We start from the raw sequence: 21,058 nt of genomic DNA, 5'->3' as shown, positions 1-21,058 counted from the left end.
GTGTTCTGTTCAAGCTCATTTTTCTTCCAAGGCTGGGCCCTTGGGTGGCCCCGGAAGGAGGCTCCTTTGGGGGCTTACCATGAGGCTGAGGCCTCCTGAGACGCGGGCCCTGACTACCTGCCGTCCACCACCGGGAGCGCCTGTGCCACCACGGCTGGGCCATGTTCTGCGGGCAGGAAAAACCGCCACTGCCCAGAGACCCCGCCGGTCAGCGCTGGGTGAGGGGCTGAAGCAAGGTGGCCAGGATGGGGGGGATCTCATCCAAAACCAAATCCCCCAAATCCCACAACTGCAGGCTTCCTTCCCAGGGCTCCAGGGAACTCCGAGCTGCTCCTGCAGTGAAAGAGGGACCCACCCGTCCTCCCCCACGGGCTCCCCAGGCTGGCAGAGGGAGTCCGAGGTGGTTGGGCAAAGCTCGCCTGTCCTCTGGCCCCTGGCTGACCCCTCTCCATACTCCCTACGGTGCCAGCTGGTGAACGTGGGAGTCAGCATGGGCTGGGGCTCAGATAAAATTGTCTGGTGTCCTGGGCCTCCCAGCGCTGAAACAGGGGAGCCATCACGAGGGACAGCCAGCAGTCACGGGGACCCCAAATGCTCCCATTCCTTCATTCTCGTGCCAATTCATTTTAAGAAAATGCTCACAAAAGACCTTATCTGTCACAGATAAAGTGTGGCTGTGGTTCACCCCACGGATGACTGTGACAGCCACATGGTCTGACACTGAGGCCACCTCCCCTACGCAGCCAACCCTGGCTCCCCGTGCACCCCAACTCCAGTTGGGCCCACTCAGCTCTCCTGCCTGTGGCCCCCCCTCATGGCTTCTCCCAGCCTCCCTCCAGCCCTGCCCATCCCCCATCTAGGACCAGCCCATCTGGAGCCCGCCTACGCCAGCCTGGCTGGGTGGCCCTCTGCTCCCACAGCACCCGAGTGCACAGGACACTGCTCAGCATTTTCCAGCCTTCTGTCTGCCTGGCCCTCCCAACGACCAATGTCTTGTGAGCTGGCCTGTCCCTGTACCTGGGCACAGAGCTGGCAAGTAGCGGGTGCAGAGTTGAGTAGTGAGCTTTGGAGTCAGACAGACTGGGGCTCTGATCCCAGCTCCAGCACTTTCTTGCTGTGTGACCCTGGGCGGGCTACTGCACCTCTCTGAGCCCCAGCCTACTTGGCGGTAAAATGGGCTTGAAATACCTTTATATTTGCTGAGAAGATGATAAAGCTTAAAAGGTTCTGAACACAAAGTGTGTCCCAGTCAACAGTGGCTTGATTACGCATTCAAGTGCTTGCCTTGCCCAGGAGAGATGAGGGAGCCATAGCTCTGTTGTGAGTGCAGAATTCCCCAGGGGATGTGTGGCTGCTCCAGAGCCTCCCCAGACTCTGAGGCCTGAACGCCCGGGGCAGATCAGCAGGGTGAGAACTTTGCGCCCTGAGCTGCAGAAACATTTGGAAGTGATTCCACCTGGGAATCCTGAGCACTTTGAACCTTGCTCTCAGCAGGACAGTAAAATGCCAGGTCCTAGAATGTCCGTGGAATGCAGGCAGCCGCAAAGCTGAAGCCTGAGCAGGGCAGAGCTGTCTGGGGCTGTGGCCAGGGGGGCTCAGCAGCAACCAGCAGGACCCCATGCTGGCCGGCCACCCATGCCAGCCGGGCGCTCACTGGTCACCCCCCGCCCATTGCGGGGCTATAGGGGCTCTTAAAGAAGTAGGACCTCGGGCTGGGCTGGAACCTTCTCTCTCAGATCACTTCCCTCTCTTCTGAGAAGCTTCAACCGAGCACTTTTAACCTCTGGTTCTGTAACCTGACTGTGTGGATTAATCCACAGAGCACAGTGCCAAACATAAACCAGAGAAGCTCTTTTGCAAAGTCCTGTGAACCTTGACTCCGACATCGCAAGCGAGGGCAACGCTGCGGGTTAAAACAGCCAGCCCGCAACCAGCTCCCCTCCTCCTGAACCTCAGAGCCTCCTTTCTCCTTCCGTCGCAGGGGACAAGCTATGGGGGTGTGGGGGAGCTGGGACGACCAAGGCGGTAACCCAGGCCAAGAGCTTCCATTGGAACCTGAGCACAGCAAAACACCAGAACCTCCAAAATAAAATAAAGACATTTGTTATGGCCTGGGTGAGGCCAGAAAACTCTGTTTTGTCAGAATCACCCACTGCCCCAAGCAGACAACGAAATCCGGTGGCCAACACCCCACCACGTGACCCCTCTAGGAAAGAGACACTGCTGCCCGAAGTCACCGGTGAGCAGGTGGATGACAGCCTGGTTCATGGGTGTCAGATACTATTTGCCATCTGAGTCAGCAGCTAAAACACAATTCCTTCCAGGCGAATGAAGCCTTGGTAAGGATGACGGTGCAGCCCGGCCGGCGTGGCTCAGCGGTTGAGCATCGACCTATGAACCAGGAGGTCACGGTTCGGTTCCCGGTCAGGGAACAGGCCCAGGTTTCGGGCTCGATCCCCAGTCGGGGGCGTGCAGGAGGCAGCCGATCGATGACTCTCTCGTCACTGATGTTTCTATCTCTCTCTCCCTCTCCCCTCCTCTCTCTCTGAAATCAATAAGAACATTAAAAAAAAAGATCATGGTTCCGACTGTGAATCGTGGCTGTTTTGATGGACGCCAAGGGTGTGTTACGTGTGCTGACACTCACCGTTTAAGGACCTCGCGGTCTTGGCGAGTGGGAGAGACATGGACACGTTTTTTCCAAGACTACAGTTGCAGGCTGGCAGTCGGAGGGGTTCTGCACCACTCCCCGGGCGGAGGCCTCTAGAACGTCAGCCCGCTGCCGGTGAGCATCGCGGGGGCTTTGGGCAGCACCTGACTGGCTCGTGAGCCCCTGGGATGGACTAGCCAGGTTGTTCACTGTGCGGCGTTGTGCTGGGACCCGCCAGGGCCTAGTCTGGTTAAAACTCCACCATCAAGGGTTATTCCAGCTGGAGCAGGGCCAGGCCTCAGTTTGCCCATCTGTAAACTGGGTGGAGGAGGTAACCTGGAGGCAAGTACAGGCTTTCCAAAGCCACTCTGTGTGCAGACACTGGTCTGACAAAATATCCACTGCATTCCAACAAAATGAGGGAGAAAGAAAAGACAAGGGAGCGGTGGCGAAGTCCGAGGGTCCCCACGATGCCCAGGACCCACACAGCCAGGAGGCCTGACATGCAACGAGGTACCAGCCATGGAGACGCCCGCGGGAAATTCCACCCAAACAGACCGGGCGAGACGCAGCTGACTCCTCCCAGGGGCCCTGCCCTCTGGCGTCTGGGCAGCCAGCGGGGTCCAGCGGGGGCCTTCCCACGGCTCTCCCGGCTGTCCCAGGTCATCTGCACGTTCAAAACGCCCCTCTTAGGACACTGTGGGTGCCAGGCTCTGAGCTGGGGTTGAGGGATGCAGAGGTAACAAGGTAGGACCCTGTCCCCAAGGCAACAGGCCCGGGAGACGCCAGGCAATTGTCACTGGGTTGTGTCCCTGACCCTGTGGCTCTGCATCCTGCGCAGGTCTTACATGAGAAAGGACCCATCTCCCCTTCAAGACCACCCAATCTCCCCAGGAGGAGGCAGACACCAGAGGTGCTGGTTTCCTCACCCCCGTGGGCCTGCACCTGTCACAGAGAGACAAGGGTCCTGAACAGAGAAGCGGCTGGAAGGAGGCGGCAGGAGAGGAGCGGAGAAGGCACAGCTCTGGGAAGGGACGGAGGAGCAGCTCTGGCCCAGGCAGTGACCGCCTGTGGCCAAGGCCAGTGCACATGTACATTGTCCTTACACGCACCCCCACCCCCGACATCGCCACAGCATCCCACCCGCAGGGCCCATCCTCTCCGATGTCCTCTCATCTCACTGGCCGTGTGTCTACTGCACCTGTCAGGTGTCCTCTGCACCTGGCCTTTGGAAGCTGGAACTCTAGGGCCTGGGTGGGCCTTGGTCCACTCCACTCCTCAGGCTAGCTCGTTCACACACACACCAGTTCAAAGGCCCCTTCCTCCGGGAAGTCCTCCCTAACAGCCCCCACACACACACAACACACACATGTACATGGGCAGATGCGTTTCCTTCCTTGTCTGGTCTCTGCAGCCCGCAGCACAGATGGTCAACTTAGCGCCAGGAAGGCTGGGACAGGCTCCGTCTCAGTCTGCACCTGCCTCAGGCCTGCCCTGAGCAGGCACTTGATGAACGTCTGTGAAGGGCTGAACGGACAAATGACCTCAAGCGGCCCCAGCAACTCTATGCAATGGGGGGGGGAGGGGGGAGATCAAGCAAACTGCCCAGGACCACAGAGCACACCCAGAGGTGACATTAGCATCCGGGCACAACCCCCATAAAACGTTGGATGAAACAGTGGCCCCTGAGGCGGGACTTAGAAAAATCAAGACGTTTCACCGGAAAGCTATGTGATATGGTCCAGTGTCCTTAAGAATATGACACTGAGAGCCACGCCGCCCGGGTTCAAATCCTGGCGCTGCCACCGAGCGGCTGCGTGCCCGTGGGCGCGCTCCCTGGCCTCTCGGTGCCTGGTGTCCTCGCCTGCACAGTGGTGAGGATGACGAGCAGTGAAGAGGGGGACGTGGGGAGAAATCCTAGGTCAAAACAAGAAGCGTGTGAGGGGGCAAAACTTCCAGGACGTTCGGCTTCGGCAGGGGACGGAGCCAAAGGGGAGAACAGGCCCGAGAAAACCCTGGGTCACTCCATCAGCACAGTCACTAACAGCACCCACCTAAAACCCATCCTGGCAACGTCCCGGCTGCACCCAGGGTGCCCAGAACACCCCGAGGCAGGCGTGAGCTACCCAGGGCTTCTCCCTCCTCACTGCCCCGCGGGGCTCCATCCAGGGTCCCCTCTCGCTGCTCCCTGGGTGGTCTCACCCAGCCCCGCCTGAGGGCCGAGCCTCCCGCATCTCCGCCTGATAGCGCCCAGCCCAGGCTCTACCTGGATGTCTAACAGGAAGCTTCTGGTGTCTGCACAGCACTCTGATTTCCCCACCCTGCCCGGCCCTCCCCGTCTGAGTCACCCGTGACTACCATCCACCCGGTGCTCCCACCAAAATAACCAGGTCACCTGAATCACTCATCCCCCTGCACCTGGAGGCAAGTCCTACCCACACTCCCTCCCGAACACCCGAGATCTGCCCACTTCGTGCCCACCCCTTGGCTACCACCCTCCAGGGCACCCTCAGTCCTGGACCCTGCAGGAGCCTCTCTGGCTTATCCTGGATCTACTTTTGTCTTCCTAGTCCAAAGTGACTTCTAGAAACGTAAGTCAAATAATGTCACTCCCTGCTTAAGTCCCTCCAGTGGTCCCCCAGTGCACTTAGGATAAGCCCACAGTTTGCACCCTCATGTTTGAGGCCCTGCCTCGCCCACCCCCTCGGCCACCCTCCCCAGGGAACTCACTGAGCTTCAGTTTCTGAATCCTGAGAGATAAATCATTCCTTCCCCAGTTCTCCTCAGGTGTAGGTCATAAAACCCAGGCCCCCCGGGGACCCCAAGGCTGGTTCTTTCATCTTTGCCACTAACCAGGAATGGGTCCCCAGAGGGCCCAGCCAGCCTATGTGGTGTTCCCTCTGAGCGGCCTGGAGCTGGCAGTCCGGGTAACAGCACATGTCACAAATCTTTCTCTTAGGGGAAAGAGGCTGCACCCACTGCTCCCAGAGCCCCACCCTGAGAGGAAGTGGGGGCTGCTGGAACCATCCCTCAGCACTGGGGTCCTCCCCAAGCTCCAGGAAGGGGCTTCCTGCAAGTCCCACATTCTCTCTCGCCTCTGGGCCTTTGCCCATGCCATTCCCGCTGCCTGGAACACACTCTTCCCAGCTCTACCCGCAAACCTAGCCAGCTCCATCTGCTCCTCACACACAAGTTGACATGCTGCTTCCTCCAGGAAGTCTTCCCTGACTCTCTGCCAGCTGGAGTTGGTCTGCCAGCTTGTTCGCTCTTTCTGGGTCTCCCAGGGAATGAGCCCCATGGCCAGAAGGGCCAGGTCTGTCTTCTCCCTGCCATATCCCCAAGGCCTAAAATGGTGTCTGGCACAGGGCTGGTCCTCAGCAGATGTGTAGTGACGGAATGCCTGAGGCTGGCTGCAGCCACTGTGCACGACCTTTACCAACGTGGCTTTCGCACTTGACAGCCGCCAGTTCAGTGGCCCTGCTGGGCCTGGCTTCCTGGCTGGGGAAATTCAGTATTAGAACGTGCAGAGCAGCCTAGGGGCAAAGGACACTGTCCTATCCAGGAAAGGGGACAACGCAAGTAACAGAGGCTAATAATGTAGCCACCAAGGCAGGGGCTGCCCTGTTTCTCTCCCTCAGTACTTGAGGCACCCTAAGCATTGGTTTCCTTCACCTCTGTGTTACCAGTGAGAAAACGACCACGCCACCCATGAGCTTTCTCTAAGGGTCAACAGGCAAAGCTATTTTCAGCCCCACAAATGTTTGTGTCACCTGCTAGGACCTGAACAGGAGTGATCCATGCCCCTGCCCCCCAACCCCAGTCCAGTAGCGGGGGCAAACACAGCCCTGAGTTGGGGGGCCTCGGGCAGTGCCAGGAGGGGGGCGTGACTCAGAGCCATAAGCCCCACAGAAGAGGTCCTGGTGCTGCCCCATGAGGCCCCCAGGCTCATCTCCACACATACGGCGCTCCTGCGGCCCCCACAGCCTGTCTGGCCCCCACCACCCTCCTGGGAAGCTTCCAGGCTCAGCAGCGAGCAGGTTTGCAGGCCAAGTCCTCTCTCCTTTGTTCTCGCTCCCAGAGACTTTCTCTGTAATCAGTCGGAACCAAAGGCCAAGAAAGTCTTGGAAAAGGTACAGCCCTCTCCTCCTCTCCACTCCCTCCCACCTTGGCTCTCAGTAAATCCCAGCAGGACGTGGCTGGTGGTGACGGTGGTGGTGGTGGCAGCTCGTGCCCTTGGGTGTGACATTTCTGTGGCCAGGTCACCAAATGAGTCTCAGCAGATTAGCTGAAGGGCTCACCACTTGATGGCTTCAGCCACAGTTGCTTTTAAATTGCTCTCTGGAGGGTGGGGATAGTGTCACCTGCCCCTTCCGGGGTCTCAGGGAACCTTACAGCTTCCGAGCTGCAGCCACAGAAAGGACCCAGCTACCAGGCAGTCCTCTCGTCCCCAAAACATAACAAACCTTTCAAACTCCGAAAGAGGGACCTCCCCCAAAGAAACAAAGGCCACGGGATCATCCAGGCACTCTCATCAGTGCAACTCGGAGGTTTCTCTTAGGGACTTCAGGTTAGGCCCTTCTCTGGGGAGAAGATGACTGTAAACCAACAGTCAGGGCTCCTGGGCCGCTCCAGCCTAACAAGGCCCAGTGTCCCCTCAGCTCTGACACGGCCGGGCTGCCGGGCACCTTCGCGCACAGCAGGCAGGAAAGGACAGCGATGGATGGAGACTCAGGCTCAGGAGGGCAGCTCTGCCTTCCCTCTGGGCCTCAGTGTCCTCACCTGTAAAATGCAGGGATCCCTGGGTCCCCTTCCATTCCCAACAGGGGTCTCGTGTGGCCCCCAATCCGAGCGCCAATCTGGGCTTTCACTCCAGCCAGTGGTCACCCAACTGCCCTTCCTTCCTCCCCTGCCCACCTGCCCAGTCCTGCCCAAGCACCATCTCCTCCAAGGAGCCTCCTACGAACCCTGGGGGGTCAGGATGGCTCTTGCTGTCAAGGCTGAGCCCTGCACCTCCCTGTGCCATCTCCTCCACAAACTGTCCCCCAGGACATGCCCAGGGTGGAGCTGGTGCCCCAAACAGCCAGAGCCCCATGAAGGTCTACTGCCAGCGAGCCAAGAAACTTCTGCAGAACCCCCCGTCTCCCCCACACACACACACACTGCCCCCAGCCTCTCCTTGAATCCCCAGCCAGCAGAGCTGGGGCAAATGACCTTTTGACCAAGGACGAGGGTGGTCAGTCGCCTGAGGGTTCAGGAAACTCAACAGACTCAGAGATAAGACTCTGGAATTCCAAGGGTGGTCAAGTGACCTTCTGAAGGAGCTGGAGTGTGGTCACCTGAGATTAAAAGAAACTCAGCTAAACCAGTGACAAGGAGTCGGGGATGGGGGGGGGGGCAACTGGGCCTGAAGAAGCCTCCAGGAAGGCAGGCCTGGCTAGTAACTGATAGCCACCAGCAGAGAGGTCAGAGGTCATGGCTCTGAGCTGCAGGGCCTGTGGTCATCCCAGGAGTTGGCCTCGAGGAGTAAAGGAGAAAACCGGGCACAGCTGGGTGCTCCCCACCCCAAGGTGTCAGTCCTAGGGCTGGGGGACTCTGGGCCACAGGTCTGCTAGTGGTGACGCCATCCCCTTCGCCTGGGGGGCGGGGGGTGCCGTTTGGAAGTGGCCTGTCCCAGCCCCAGCTGAGTAGGGAGCCTGGCAGAACCTCTGTCTCAGCACCTGTGCCCAGGCAGGGCAGGCAGGGGTCTCCCCCACACAGCCATCACCCTGACACCTCAGACCCCTCCCTTCCTCTCTGACTTCTTCAGGTCCACCCCCTGCCGGTTTTGCCTGCTGGACAAATTTCTGTCCCCCATCTTCCCAGTCTCAGTTTTCTTACCAGCAACCTGGGTACAAGAGCCCTTACCCAGGGTGGAGGTGGGGGCAGGTGTAAAGATGTGCCGTGGGCACCACGGGGGTTCCACAGGCAAGCTGGCGGCGCTCCCTCTCCCCCACCCTGCACCTTGGCGGGGCGGCGGGGGGTCACTAGGGTGGGCCCCGGGGTGGGCGCCGGCCTGCGGGAGGAGGTGCTGGAGGGGATCCGTCTTTAAAACAAGCCCCACGCACCAGCCAGGTGATCAGGCCGGGAGCTGGGAGGGGGCTGGGAGGGGGACGTGGCCGGGCTCGGCGGCCCCGGGGCGCAGCGCGGACGGCGCCCCGGCTCCCCGTCGCCGGCGGCTGCAGACCCGCCCAGGGGCGCGCTGGGCGGTCGGGGGCACTAAGGTGGGGCCGCGGGCCCGGGGCGCCTGCCCCCCTACCTGGGGCCGCCAGCAGCAGCAGCAGCAGCAGCGGCGGCGGGAACGGGCGCGAGGGCGCGGCGCGCTCCATGGGGCCGGCGGCGGGCGGACAAAGGCGCGGGGCGCGGGGCGCGGCTCCTGGGCTGGGGCGCGGCGCGGGGACGGCGCGGGGTCCACGCTGCGGAGGAGCCTCGGCAGCCAGCGCGGGGCCCGGCGGCGCCGTTCAATTATCCCGCCCCGAGGAGGGCGTGGGGAGGGCGCGGCGGGGCGGGGCGGGGCCTCGGGGGCAGGACCCCGCCCACCGGCGGCCCCGGGGACGCGCGGGGACCCTGCTCCCGGCCCCCGGCCCCGAGGGGCGCGCGGGCCACGGCTGGGGGTGGGAGCGAGGACCCCAAACCTCTCCCTGGTGGGGCCAGAAGGGGGGACGCACTCGGGCGGGAGGCGCCCCCAGCCCCGCGCGCCCTGACTCCCGGCCCCCGCCCCGCCCGCCGACGCGAGGGGGGGGCCAGGTATCGGAGGTTAGCCCCGCGCGCCTCGGCGGAAAGGGCGGGGTCCCCGAGCGTCTGGGCGCCTTTTGGGGAGGGAATAAGGGCGGTGCTCCGGGGGGGGGGTCCCTGCGGGACGCGGCCCCGCGCGCTCCCAGCCCTCGGCCTCCCCGCGCGCGCGTTTGGCTCCGGGGCCCGCAGGTGGGTGGCCGACCCCAGGTGCGTCCCCGGCGGGGGCTGCCCGTCGGGACTCGGTCACACCCACACAGGTGGGCCGTGGCCCCCTTTTCTGAATGCACATCAGACTTAAAAATCAAAAGCAAAAGGACAACTCATCTCCCCACAGGATGCCTCGTAGGCCTGAGGTCTGCAGAGGGCTCCAGAAAGCCCGAGAACGGGGCCCGCTTGCTCTCTGCCTCCTAGGCTCAGGAGGGTTTCCAGAAGAGGGGGCGCGGCCTGGCCCCCCGAAAGAGGAGCCCAAGGGGGAAGGGTTTCCTGGGAGAGGGAACAGCATCTGCGAAGGGAGGAGGCACCGGAGACCCTGGGTGGCTCTGGAAGATCTGGCCCATTTTGACTGGATGGGGTGGGCGCCTGAGGCACATGTGGGTGGTGAGGTCCTGCACCCATAAGGTATGGGTGGGGAGCTCTGAGCTGGAGACAAATCCGAGACTCATTAGTACTTTGGTATTAGGTTGATTTTTTAAGCCCTGGAGAGAGGCTGGAGTGCCAGAGAAGATGTAGTATGTGCCCAGACGTTATTTCCTTAATACTCACGCAGCTCTGGCAGGCTTCAGTGACCCCCTTTCTGCAGGTGAGAAAGGTGAGAGAGGGCTCAGAGAGGTGAGATCATGGGTCAGACTCTCATGACTAGTGACTGGCCGCCTGGGATTTGAACCCAGGACATGGGACTCCCAATCCCAGGCACATGTGAGAGCAGCTCTGTATGGAGGGTTCTGCTCCTCACTGAGCACTATCGCATGAACATTTCCCCATCGTATTAGAGATTGACATTGCAGCCCGGCCAGCGTGGCTCAGTGGTTGAGCATTGACCTATGAACCAGGAGGTCACAGTTTGATTCCGGGTCAGGCACATGCCCAGGTTTCAGGCTCGATCCTCAGTAGGGTGTGCAGGAGGCAGCCGATCCATGACTCTCATCATTGATGTTTCTATCTCTCTCTCCCTCTCCCTTCCTCTCTCTTAAATCAATAAAAATATATTTTTAAAAAAATTGTTAATAGTACAGTTAAAAAAAAAAGAAATTGACATTGCACATCTAGTCAGTGAATGGCCACTTAACCACTGTCTTCTGATTGGATACTTAGGTTGGTGACATTTGGGGGGTTATCAATCACACAGCGGTGAAACCTGTATGCTCTGGCTCCACCCCCAGCACTGGTGCACCCCAAGAGCAATTGCTGGCCAGAAACGGACCAGTTTCACAGCCCTGGCAGAGGCCTGAGCTGAGCCATGGCTCTCGCTTCCTCTCCAGCTCTGAGCAACATCTTGGTTTAATCTGGGCTATTTCCACAGGCAAGGGAAACAGGCGTCTCGTTGCTCCAATGTGTGTCTTTAATCATCACGGAGGCCGAACGTTTTCCATGTGCTGATTAGCCGTTTGCACTGCCTTTTTTGTGACTTCTTTCATAGCCTGGACTCATTTATTTTTGTAATAGCAGAATTGTTTATTACGGTGAAAATCTAAAGAAAAAAAATATGCCATGTCCAACAATGGCCTATTTACGGTGCGTACGATTGGTGCCGTTACTGAAACGGCCAACCAGGAGGCCTAAGTGGAAATATGATCCTTGTGAACTAATATTATGTAAAAGAAAGAAAGAGAGAGAGAGAGAGAGAAAGAAAGAAAGAGAGAGAAAGAGAAAGGAAGGAAGGAAGGAAGGAAGGAAGGAAGGAAGGAAGGAAGGAAGGAAGGAAGGAAGGAGAGAGAGAGAGAGAGAGAGAGAGAGAGAGAGAGAGAGAGAAAGAAAGAAAGAAAGAAAGAAAGAAAGAAAGAAAGAAAGAAAGAAAGAAGAAAGAAGAAAGAAAGATTGCATGTGACCGTACAGGTCCACACAGCAGTTACTGTAAGAATCGTATTTGTGGCACTAAGATCAAAGGCACTAAATGAAAGTGAATGTTGGGTTTGGTGAAATGTTTGTGTGTTTTTTTCTTTAGGGAACCGCTGAGACAGGGAGGAATCCGTGTACCGTAAACCTGGAGTTGTGTCATTCCTACACCTAAACTTGACCCTGAGTTTCTTGACAACCAAAGTAAAAATCAAGTTATGATCCCTCACGCAGTTCCCGCTTTCTGACCTTTTAATCCCAGGAGGCAAGGTTCTTTCTCCCTCCCGCGTCTCTCTGCAAAGGAGTCAAGAAACGATGACAGCACATTTGCTTGTAGTTAGCAGAAGATGGGACTGATGTTCAGAGAGGCCCCCCAGCCTCTGAACCCCGGATCCAGGGCAAGATGACACACACCCCTCGGATTCTGCTCCAAGCAGGAAGCCATTCATTACATCTTGCTGTGACAGCCCAGCTTTCTCTCATCTCAGAGAAGCCGCACAACTGGTTGCTCTCCCCCATAACAAATAGCTCTCTGTTTGTTTGAAAGATCGTTGTTGGCATCCGAGGACTGTTTTCCTCCAGAAAACAAATGGCTTTGATGCTGCCCAGCCTGTGGAGGCCCAGCGTCCTGTGGCTCTCCACGTGGTGCTGCAGTGCACCCTGGGTGGGTTCGGAGGGCATTCGGCTGCCTTGGCCCCTGCCAGCCCTGAAGATGCATCTTGGCCCCACACCCCAGGCCCACTGGAGGCAGCCCCGGGCCTTTGCACGGCTCCTAGGATCCCCAGGCACTTCCTGGCCTTCCCTGCCTCTTTGCTCAGCTGCTCCTTTGTGACAGCCACCCCTCTCCACACTCCCGTGTTTCAGTTAGTGCTGGTTGCCCCTCCGCCTACGAGCTCACTGAAGGGGGCGCTGCGCCTGCACACCTTGGGTGCGCCCGAAACCCTTGCTGCGTGCGGGACTGGAGCGCGTTGCATTCCTAGCGGTCGGCGATGCAGGTCGGTGACAAGAGCACGGTTTGGAGTCAGAGTCCACGCACAGCAACACAGCCACCGCTGAGGACACTGCAGCTCAGGGAGGTGGCAGAGTCCAGCCAGTCCCTGACACCCAAGGGGCTTCTGGGCACTGCTCTCTGCCAGACCCGGAGTTGGCCCAGGGCTGAGAGCCAACCAGCTCCACTCCGGGTCCACTCACCATCCCCTCTGGGTCTCCTCTCTCCTACACTGGCGTCTTTTCCTCACTAGGAAGGCCCTGGCTGGGTGGGGGGTGGGGGTAACAATAGTGTGGCTAGGGTGACAAATGCAAAAAGAATTCTGTCCCTTCAAGTGGGCTGCTGAGAATTAAAGATTCCAACTATGCCACATACACAAAATATGGAGCCCGCTGGGCTCTTCGACCCTCCAGCACACGGCTCTCTCCTCAACTCCCACACTCTCTAGTCCGTGCCTCCCACGCAGCCCGGCACCAAGTCAAGGCTCCCTGGGTGCCAGGTTCATTCTCACAGGAAGTGGGCCTGGAGTGGCCGTCCTGGGCACCTGGAGTGCCCTCCTTGCCTTTGTGGGGCTCTTCCCCCTGTAGTGACAACCCCGGGCCATCAGGGCAGGTGGGAACTGGGGGGCCACCTTATTATTCCATCTCCCCGTGACATCTGAGGATGTCCATTCTCATGAGTCCAGCACCTCAGCACGCTCGACCTTCATCTCATTCCACTCACACAGCCAGCTCCGAGGCAGGGTGCTCTCCTCGACGTCTGACCCCTGTTTCACAACAGAGGAATCAAGGGCCCAGAGGCAGGGCCAGGACACAACCTTGATTTGTCTGGGTTGTGAGCTCACGGGTCTCTCACCACCCCAAGGTGGCCATCAGCACAGTGCCAGGTGGCCGGTTCATGCTATGGGCTGAATGAACCATGTCCCCCAGAATGCAAATGTTCAAGTCCTAACCCCCAGGACCTCAGACAGTGACTGTACTTGGAATTGGGTCTTTAAAGAGGTAACTAAGGTAAAATGAAGCCATATGGGTGGGCCCTAAAGCAACAGACTGGCATCCTTGGAGGGAGAGAGCAGGACAGAGACACACAGAGAGGGACGACCCTGTGAGGACACAGGGACAACACGGCCATCTACACGCCAAGGAGAGAGGCCTCGGGGGAAACCTGCCCTGCCAACACCTTGATCTTGGACTCCAGCTTCCAGGATTGTGAGGAAATAAATCTCTGTTGTTTGAGCCCCAGCCTGTGGTATTTGTTACAGCAGCAGGAGCTGACTAATACAGTTAGAAAGAAAATGGTGAGGAGGGGGTGCTGTGTGTCTGTGGTCTAGGCTTTGAAAATAGACATTGGGCCTGGCCGGGCGTGGCTCAGCGGTTGAGCGTCGACCTAGGTAGGATCCAGGTGATCAGGGTTCGATTCCTAGTCAGAGCACATGCCCGGGTTGGGGGCTCGATCAATGATGCTCTCATCATTGATGTTTCTCTCTCTCTCTCTCCCTCTCCTTTCCTCTCTCTGAAATCAATAAAGATATATTTAAAAAAAGAAAAAGAAAATAGACATTGGAACCGGAGATGGAAGGGGGAGGGGAGCACACACATTCCGGAACATTCTAGAACCTCGGCTGTCCTGGGACTCTACGGATGGGAAGAGTATATACCTCTGTAGCTCTCAGCACTTTATGTTTGTTATTGTCCATCCGAGTGGAGTGTTTTCTCATCATGTTTCCTAATTCGTGAATGCCGACATAAAGGAAAGCTGTGAGAGTTTCCACATTTGCCATGCACAACTGTACATGCATTATACACAGTCACATTTATTTCCATGAGCTTGATAATGGAAACGTGAAAACAGTGCGTGTGTAATACGGAGAAACGGCTAAGCAAGTACACGACATGTCCCCACGGTGGAATGCCGCGGAGCTGTTTCAATCCGTAGATATGAGGGCTGTTGCAACAGAGGTACTTGTTTTCTAAGTAAAACAAAAATGAAAGCAAAACATAAAATTGTATACGCACCAGTCTTTGTTAAGAATATATAAAAACACGGAGAAGTATTGGGGGAAAGGCAGTTTTGTTAGGGTAATGAATGTTGTAGATCTTTCTGACTGAGTATGTTTCACTCTCTACCTCCATAACTTTTTCATTAAAGAAAAAAAAAAAAAATCAGAAACAGGCCATACCAGCGGTTCTGCAGAACTTGTTTGTACAAACCAGCCATTGTTTCTTTGTTGTGATCTGTTTAGGCATATGATATGCATCTTAACTATAACCACATTGCAGGAAATTGGGAAGAGGGGGGAAAAACATCCATCATCCCATCCCCTTGACATACCGGAGCCGTGGCCGTTGATTTGCAGTATTTCACATGCATAGTTTACATAGCTCATCTCAGGGCAGGAGCTTTGTAACCTGATCTCTTTCATTAACATCCCCTCCTAAACTTGCTGGAGTCGCTGCAAAGCCTCCATTCCCCCTGGGTGGCCAATAAAACCCCATCCAGCGGGGGAAACGCCATCACCCCATCACCGCAAGCCCCTAATAGATGGCCCAGTCAATTCCGTCCCTTTGCTGTTATAAGAAATACTGCGAAGACCATTTATTTGTTCGCAAGCCTCTCCACGCAGGGGATTGTTTCTCTAGGACGGAGTCCCAGAAGTCGAGGGATGGGTCAAAGGGCGCATACTGCTCCAATGAGCACCCCTCTCTGAGTTGGCTCAGCCACCTGCCGTCCTGGAAGGACAAACGGTTCTAATCAGGGGCCCGAAGTTTCCTGGGGTTCCAGCTGTGTGGATGGGGGAGCCGCTGGGGTCCTTCCCAGCCGAGCAAACTTGCTAAGTGAAATGGTCGGTGCGGGGAGTCTCCGTGGGTAGGTAGTGTTTCTCTGGAAGGAACTCGGCAATCTTTTGCATTGAGTCATGTTTTAGGAAAATCTGCGTAGCTGGGAGCCTAGGGCCCAGCAGGTCTTCCCTGGAGCTGGGCTTGGGAACCATCCCCATCTCTCCTCGCAGCCCAGCTGCACACAGTCGGCCCGCTTGGCTCTGCCTGAACCCCCTGGCTGGGAAGCTGCCATTTCACCGAGGGAGGCACTGCAGGTTCGATGCCCCCCTGCGCCCAGGGCACCAGGTGGCTCCTTCTCGACGTCTCACACTGGGCCCCTTGCCTTACTTCTGGGCCCTTGGCTTTGCTCCGGTTTGTGTGGCCACGGGGTAGGTGTGGCCAGGAGAAGCTTTGCAGGCACCTCAAGTTTTACAAGGCACCAGGCCGTGCCCCTGTCCCGTCCTGGAGGAATGAGAAGTCTGTGGCTGTGACCGTGGCTGCGCCCGGGCTCCAGCCAGCCCCACGCCGGTGCCTCCCTGCCAGGCGCCTGGGACAGCTGGGCAACGGCAGAGGGATCTTGCTGCACCTCTGCTGGGTCCCTGCTGTGGGCAGGACCATGTCCAGGGCCTCCGGCTGCCCCATGAGGCATCCCCGGGACACTCTCTCCTGGCTGTTTCCTTCGGTTTCACCTTCAGCCTCTTCTGTCTACATACTCAGTGCACTGCTCATTCAGCCATTCTCGAAACAAGCACTTTACTGAGCACCTGCTATGCGCCAGGCACTGTCCTAGGTGCAGAAGTGACCCAAACAGACAAAATCCTGCCTCCGAGGGGCTGATGCTATGGGGGTGGAGTTTCCATTCAGATGTGACCCCTCCTCCCTTTACCTGTGGCTGCCATTCCCTCCCCCGGCAGGCCCTCCCCTCCTACGGGTCCACCCTCAGGTGGCCCTGACCCTCCGGAGCACTGTTGTGACAGGGATGGGTATCTCAGCATTGCCCTCCTGACCCACCCTCACACAGGGGCCCATCACGCTGAGAGCTGGGCCCCCACTTTATCTGCTGCGTTAGTTTCAGTCTTAATATAAAATGCGCAGGATTTACTCGAACACGGCAAAAACTCAGCCTGGGTCTCGGGTTTCCCGGTTTATGGGGCTGACTTCATTATGGCCATGTTTTATGTGCTCTCAGGTTTCAGACCACCGAACGCCTCTAACTCCCTCTGGGATTTTGGGGGTGACGCAGGGCACAGGTTGGGTGGTCTGTGGGGCCACGTCAGGCTGCTGGCTTCCTCTCCTCCCGTTGGCTCTCCTCTGGGCCTCCGTGGGCCCTCCTCCCCTGGGCCTCAGGCGGCCAGGCTGTCCCGGCCTTGACTGTTCGCCCATCTCTCTCCCCACTGGGTGGGCTGCCCTCTGTTCATCTCGGGGAGCCCCGCTCCAGGTTCGCCCGGAGAAAGTGCACATTTACCCTGAGTTCACCCACGTACAGCATAAGTAAGTGTGGGGAATGAATGGACAAGGCTGACTTGTATACCCGTCTAATCAGGGAGCCCAGCCTGCCCTGGGCCATGTGTTTGTCCCTCCACCAGTGGCCTGAGGCTCCGCAGCCGCCATCCCCTCCGGCCATGGACTCCATGCTCAGATGCAGGCTCAGCTGAGCTTGAGCTCGGCAAGCAGCATGCAGCGTGGCCCAGTCCTCCAACAGCCCGGGGGCAGGAACATTGTGCCCACTGGACCGGTGGACAAGGGCTCAGAAGGGCCTGGCCCGGTGTCCCCTTCCCCCCCTCTCCTGGCCCCACAGCTGCAGCTCCACCCACGAAAGCACCCGAGGTCAGACGGAAGACTCGCCGGTCCGAGTGGTTAACCCTCCTGACTTTGTAAAGGGTCTCAGCGGGGAGGGAGACGCGGACCAGGCGAGGCGCAGGGGCTCTCCGGGCGAGCAGGGCACCGCTGGGGTGACTCAGTGGATCAGGGGGGCAGTGACCCCTCGACAAGAACCCGGACACCAGCCTGCAAGCTGACCTCAGCAGAGCTGTGCAGCCACGCCTGGGTTTCCAAAAGGATCTTTTTGAGAATTCTTTTTTCTTTTATTAACCCTCACCTGAGGATATTTTTCCATTGATTTTTAGAGAGAGAGGAAAGTGGAAAGGAGGGAGGGAGGGAGAGAAAGAGAAAGAGAAAGAGAGAGGGAGGGAAACATCAATGTGAGAGCCACACATCAGTTGGTTGCCTCCCCAGGAACCCTGACCAGGGCCGGAGATCAAACCTGCAACTCAGGTACATGCCCTGGACTGGGAATCGAACCCAAGACACTTTGGTTGGAGGGCTGGTGCTCTGACCACTGAGCAACACCGGCCAGGGCTATTTTTGAAAATTCTATAAACCACATTTTAATCATATGAAAGGAAATCAAAACCAGAAGGGAAAGTGACAGTCCCACCACCCCACCCATCAGGCTGGTTTTCCCATGTTGCCCTCTGGTTATGTTTACTTGCAAGGAGGACTTTTACACTAGTAATGGTGGCGGAGGTACAACTGTGCACTTAGCTTTTTCACATCAGCATGATTTTATAAAAGGCAAAGACAGGTAAACTCTGTAGGAAACATTCCTTTTATACTTCTTAAGTTGGAGTAAGTAGCAGGTCATCACAGGTCAAAGGTCCCATAGCACCAAAGAGAAAAATGTGGATAAATTGCAAAAATCATATTTTTAAGGCCTCAAAAAGCTCTGGAAGCAATGAGGATTAGACTAGATTAAATCCTAGGATTGAGAGACTTTGAGGTGAGCTGACGCCCTCCAGCCAAGTGCTCGTCTGAGGACTGAGGACTGGGCTGCTCCTGGCCGTGAGCCTCTGCCGGGGCAAAGAGAAGGCAGCAAGGACTCGTGTGATCACGTGGAAGTGCGGCAAGGAAACTTGAGGGGGTTTGAACGCACAGCCCACTTTTCTTGGTGGCACTTTTGCTGATTCTGGTGCTGTTCAGGGACCTGGAGAGCCAAGAGGAGGTCTGAAAGGCAGAGTGGAGCTTAGGACACAAAAGACCAGCCTGGGAGGAGACCTCCCTCAAAAACACCACCAGTCTCCCCGCTCCACATATTTGCCAGATGTTGAAGCTACTTGGACAGGAGGTGGGAGAGACGGGCTGGAACCACTGGAAGACAAACCTGGCTCTCCTGTCATCTTTCAGGGCTGAGGAGACCAAGTCCCCCCAAGTTCTCAATAAAAAAGCTCAGAGGGCATTCCCTGGACACCTCAGAGACAAACAAGTAAGCCTAAAACTACACCAAGCCCCTTCCCAGCTCAATTTCTGGTTGGATTGAGGTGAAAGGCCCCTCATATTATTTATTCAATAGGGACAGTGTTGTATGTAGCTTTTTTTTTTTTTTTTTTCCACTTAAGTAGGATAATTTTTAGGAGGTGAGGAAGAACCATCTCCAGAGGGGAATAAAGTCACCTGGAGCCTCCTTATTGTTCATACACAATGTCCAGCACTCAATCAAAATTACTAGACATGCCTGGCCACGGATAGCTCAGCAGTTGAGTGTCAACCTAGGATCCAGGAGATCCGGGTTCGATTCCCAGTCAGGGCACATGCCCGGGTTGCAGGCTTGGTCCCCAGTAGGGGGCGTGCAAGAGGCAGTCGATCAATGACTCTCTCATCATTGATGTTTCTATCTCTCTCTCTCCCCCTCCTTTCCTCTCTCTGAAATCAATAAAGATACGTTTTTTTAAAAAAATTACTAGACATGAAAAGAGTGCAGGAAACATGACGAGTAACAGAGAGAAAGATAGGAAGGATGCACAGCCACAGTCGACCCAGACACTGAAGTTGACTGACTGAGACTCTAAAATAACAATGACTCATACGTCAAAAGAAATAAAGGAAAGTGTCAGCAAAATAACGAAAGGTACATTTTTTCCAACAGAACATTGGAATCTTTAGAGAAAAAGACCAAATGACTAAAGTGAGATCCCAGAGCTGAAAAATTTAGAGCTCAGTGGAAAGCTTTAGCAACAGATGGAGACACACAGAACAAGAGAAAAATGAGCTCCAAGAGGGGTCAATAAACAAAAATATGCATATTGAAACATAGGTGAAAAATAAAAATGGACAAAACCCAGAGGCCCAAAGGCCTATAGGACAAAGGCAAAAGGCCTAACGAACATATATGCAAGTCTAGCCTCAGAAAAAGAGGTGGAGGGGACAAAAGCAATACTCAGGTTATGGCCAAGAATTTTCCCCAAAACAATGAAAGACGCCAACCCACAGAATCAAGGAGCTCAATTGACCCCAAACAGGATAAACACGCGGAAAACCACGTTTTAAGCACAGAACAGCAGACTGTGGAAACAGAAACACAAAGAGAAATCTCACCAGCAGCTGGGGGTGGGAGTTAGGGTGAGGGAAATACAACATGTTCAAAGGAACCTTGACAAATCGGGGCGGGCAGAGGCGGGGCGGCGGGGGACACAGAACACCCTGTGCTGACCGCGGGGACACAAAGATGCCTCAGACATGGTCCCTCCCAAAGCAACTCACAGGCGAGGAATGAAATAGGCTCACAGTTCAGTCTTCGCAGTTCACGCCACATGGACACACAGGGAAACAAGGAAACCCGGGGGAGAGGAGACAGGCGACTCAGACAGACACACAGAATAGTCTCCCAGAGGGACCTTCCACCTGGAGTCCTCAGGAGCAGGTGGGAACCACCCAGGGAGGAGGCAAGGATGTTCCAGGCAGAAGCCTCCCCCGACCTCTAAGATACCACCTCACCCCACAGCCCGGGGCCTCCGGGGGGGAGGGTCCCTTTTCTTCAGGATCCCCCAGAACATCCCCAGGGAATCCGTCACCTCCAGTACATTCTGAAAGGGAAAGGGAGCAGCCACAGGCCCTGCCTGGGAACTCCACAGCCCCATGGCTCTCTTCTCCCCCACGCTGGGCTCCCTCGCTCCCTCCGAGCAAGGCAGCTTCTTGGATTTCAAGGTCCGGACCCTGCTCTGAGTTCCAAAGGTTTATTTTGGAAGTGAAGGCAGCACAGCATCCTTTGCCTCGAGGCATGGGCCCTACTCCTGGGAGCCATCCACCTAACACCTCCAACTGTCAAACCGCCCCAAAGAGTCCATTTAGCTGAGAGCCACTCAGCAGCTAACGCCGTCGGACACTGAGCTAGGGACTGAAAATTAAGGAACAAACAGGTCGCAGGCCTGTCCTTGGGGAAGATACTTCGTGAGGAACATTGGGGCCAACCATGGGGTAGATGCCTTAGGATGCTCTTTTTTTTTCTTTTTTTTTTTTAAATAGATCTTTATTGATTTCAGAGAGAGCAAGGGAGAGGGAGAGAGAGATAAAAACATTGATGATGAGTGAGAGAGTCATTGATCGGCTGCCTCCTGCATGCCCCCTACTGGGGGTCGAGCCCCAACCTGGGCATGTGCCCTGAACTGCGATCTCCTGGATCCTAGGTCGATGCTCCACCGCTGAGCCACGCAGGCTGGGCAGGGGACGCTCTTTCTTTGTTCCCTCCCCACAGGGTTGGCTTTTAAGTAGGTTCAGCCAGCTCTTTTAACAACCTGCCCTGCTCCCAGTACTTGCTCCTTATTGGCGTAAAGAACTTCGGGCCCTGGCCATGCAGCTCAGTTGGTTTGAGCATCCAAGGTTTCGGGTTCCATCCCCGGTCAGGACACATACAAGAGTCAGCCGAAGATGCATAAGTAAGTGGAACAACAGATCAGTGTTTCTCTCTCAAATCAATAAAAACAACAACAACATTGGAACCGAGACTAC

At 56.6% G+C, this 21,058-nt stretch overlaps 1 protein-coding gene across 4 annotated transcripts in view; it reads right to left on the bottom strand.

The window, feature by feature from the left end:
- FBLN1 (fibulin 1) overlaps nucleotides 1–9,121 on the bottom strand; it is a 67,521-nt gene extending 58,400 nt beyond the window's left edge. For all 4 annotated transcript variants that reach the window (XM_081130066.1, XM_081130068.1, XM_081130067.1 and 1 more), the window contains exon 1: nucleotides 8,946–9,121. In XM_081130066.1, the coding sequence (XP_080986192.1) occupies nucleotides 8,946–9,015 (70 nt within the window). In that variant the 5' untranslated portion in view covers nucleotides 9,016–9,121. The remainder of the gene's footprint in view (nucleotides 1–8,945) is intronic.
- Nucleotides 9,122–21,058: the final 11,937 nt, after the last annotated feature.

This window comes from Miniopterus schreibersii (genome assembly GCF_964146895.1).
Source record: "Miniopterus schreibersii genome assembly, chromosome: 2".
NCBI classification, from domain to species: Eukaryota; Metazoa; Chordata; class Mammalia; order Chiroptera; family Miniopteridae; genus Miniopterus; species Miniopterus schreibersii.
Note: the sequence above shows the minus strand (reverse complement) of the source record. Positions and strands in the feature narration are given on the sequence as shown.